Source organism: Musa acuminata, unplaced genomic scaffold (assembly GCF_036884655.1).
Source record: "Musa acuminata AAA Group cultivar baxijiao unplaced genomic scaffold, Cavendish_Baxijiao_AAA HiC_scaffold_1132, whole genome shotgun sequence".
Lineage (NCBI taxonomy): Eukaryota > Viridiplantae > Streptophyta > Magnoliopsida > Zingiberales > Musaceae > Musa > Musa acuminata.
Genome location: NW_027021344.1, coordinates 125,445 through 127,447, shown reverse-complemented (window position 1 = coordinate 127,447; position 2,003 = coordinate 125,445). Strand labels below are relative to the sequence as shown.

Here is a 2,003-nt window from a genome sequence, read left to right as displayed (position 1 = left end):
GCTCGTCATCCTCGTCCCCTTTTCGAAACACCAATGTTCGAAGCAACATCCAGCCACTATTAACATCCATTTTCTCAACCGAGTGGGTATGGCAGGGTCTCATGCCTTTTAACAGTGTATTTTTCCTCGTGGTGACTAAGATCGTGCTGCTACCTGCTGCTTTGCTTAGTGGTTTCCTGAGGAAATCGTTCCATATTTTTTTACTCCATACATCATCCAACACGAGAAATAATTTTTTGGTGAGGAGAGAGGCAAGTTTGATTTCCAATTCTGATTTGCTTTGTCCCTCGAAAGATTCTTGTTTGGCTTCACCTCCTTCAGATTTATTAGCTGCGCACCGAATTAACTCTCCGAGTAACTTCGTCTCCGAATAATACTTAGAGATATACAACCATTTCTGAATGGGAAAATTGACTCTGATCCTTTCATCATTGATTATTTTACGTGCCAGAGTGGACTTCCCGATTCCGCCCATTCCAACAATCCCAAAAATACGACATTTTTGTTTGGTGTCCTCTAGCATGGCATTGATTAGAGTATCGGCATCTACTTCGATTTGTCCCCCTACGATGTCCTCCTCGACTTCCAAGGAAGTCGTCTCAAGTAGAGTTGGTTTTTCGGGTTGGGGTTGGTGACTACCAGAAGACTGTAGATTACTAAGGATGGAAGCTTCCTCAGCTATTTGTTTCAGTCTACCATTAATGGCTTCGATTTTACCCGCAATCTCATGGCGTTGTTTGGTACACCGAAAGCAAGAAGAAACAAAGCTGAAAACGAAGCTTACCCCCGAAGCCGATGCTGATCCCCGAGCCTCCAACAGTTTGCCACCTTCCATCATGCACAGATCGATGATGTCGTCGGCATCGTACATGATGTCTTTCAGCTTCCTCACCCAGGCCTCGATGCCGGGATCCCCACGGCTTTTCCGCTCTGCACTTTCGAGGTAACATTTGATCATCTCCAGCTTCTCCTGCAGCGTCTTGATCTCCTTCTTCACGCCCAGCACTTTGCATATCTCTCCCTCAACAAAACCCGTCACTTGTTCAATGCATCTTGAAACAAATGAATCCAGGATCATTGCCATCTCTCAAACAATGGAAATCTCTCCGCACTCTCGGAAACAAGACTCGGATGTTTCGCACGGGGAAGTGGTGATTTCTTGAACACACACGCACATACATATATAGAGTATACAACACCATTAGCATGCATCATAATAAATAGCAATTAGCTGGCTGAGATGTTGACTCACCAGAGCCGATAATTCACGGCGTCATCGATGAGCATTGAAGAGGGCGATGTGAAAGAATTTTCTTTTTTTTATAAAAATAATAATAAGATGACTTAATGTTCACAGTCATTGATTGATAATAAAAAAAAATTCTCCTCATAATCAATCGTTCCAAAAATAAAACATAAAACAATGCCTTCAGGTATATTACAAAAAGCTTGCTCCGAGTCCCGATCAAGATAGGATTTTTTGGATATTCATAAAATTAATCTTGATTTCTTAGGGAGATTGGGATATACAGTATAGAAAATAATTATTGAACTTTTTTTTTTTAAGAATAATCGACTTTCACTCACATGAATCATAAGCATGATTTATTCGATTTTGTAGTTATTAAAAAATTAACCTTTTTTTACTCAGTGAAAATGTTTTATTTGTAATTTAAATTTCACAGATGAGGCCATGGATGATATTAATTTGATAGCTTTCTTTAACATCTCCAGAGATTAGAAAAAGTGTACAGATGATACGATTTATTAGGTCATGCAGTTCACATACATTGTCACATGGAATAAAATAGTCTTTTTCACATTTTAAAGTTAGATAATATTAGATTATTGGATCACTCAATTCAACTTAATTTAGTTAGATTTTTATTTAATTATAATTATATTTTTGAAATCTCAACAAACTAAAATATCATGATATTCAAATACTATGTCACATTGAACGAATCCCACCTATAAGGTGCTTAATTTTTAAAAGTATTTAT

At 38.0% G+C, this 2,003-nt stretch overlaps 1 protein-coding gene across 1 annotated transcript in view; it reads right to left on the bottom strand.

Moving 5' to 3' along the window:
* LOC135586261 (putative disease resistance protein RGA3) overlaps positions 1-1,084 on the bottom strand; it is a 2,195-nt gene extending 1,111 nt beyond the window's left edge. Inside the window, exon 1 of the mRNA XM_065178532.1 lies at positions 445-1,084. Coding sequence (XP_065034604.1) covers positions 445-1,084 — 640 coding nt within the window. The remainder of the gene's footprint in view (positions 1-444) is intronic.
* Between the last annotated feature and the right edge of the window lie 919 nt (positions 1,085-2,003).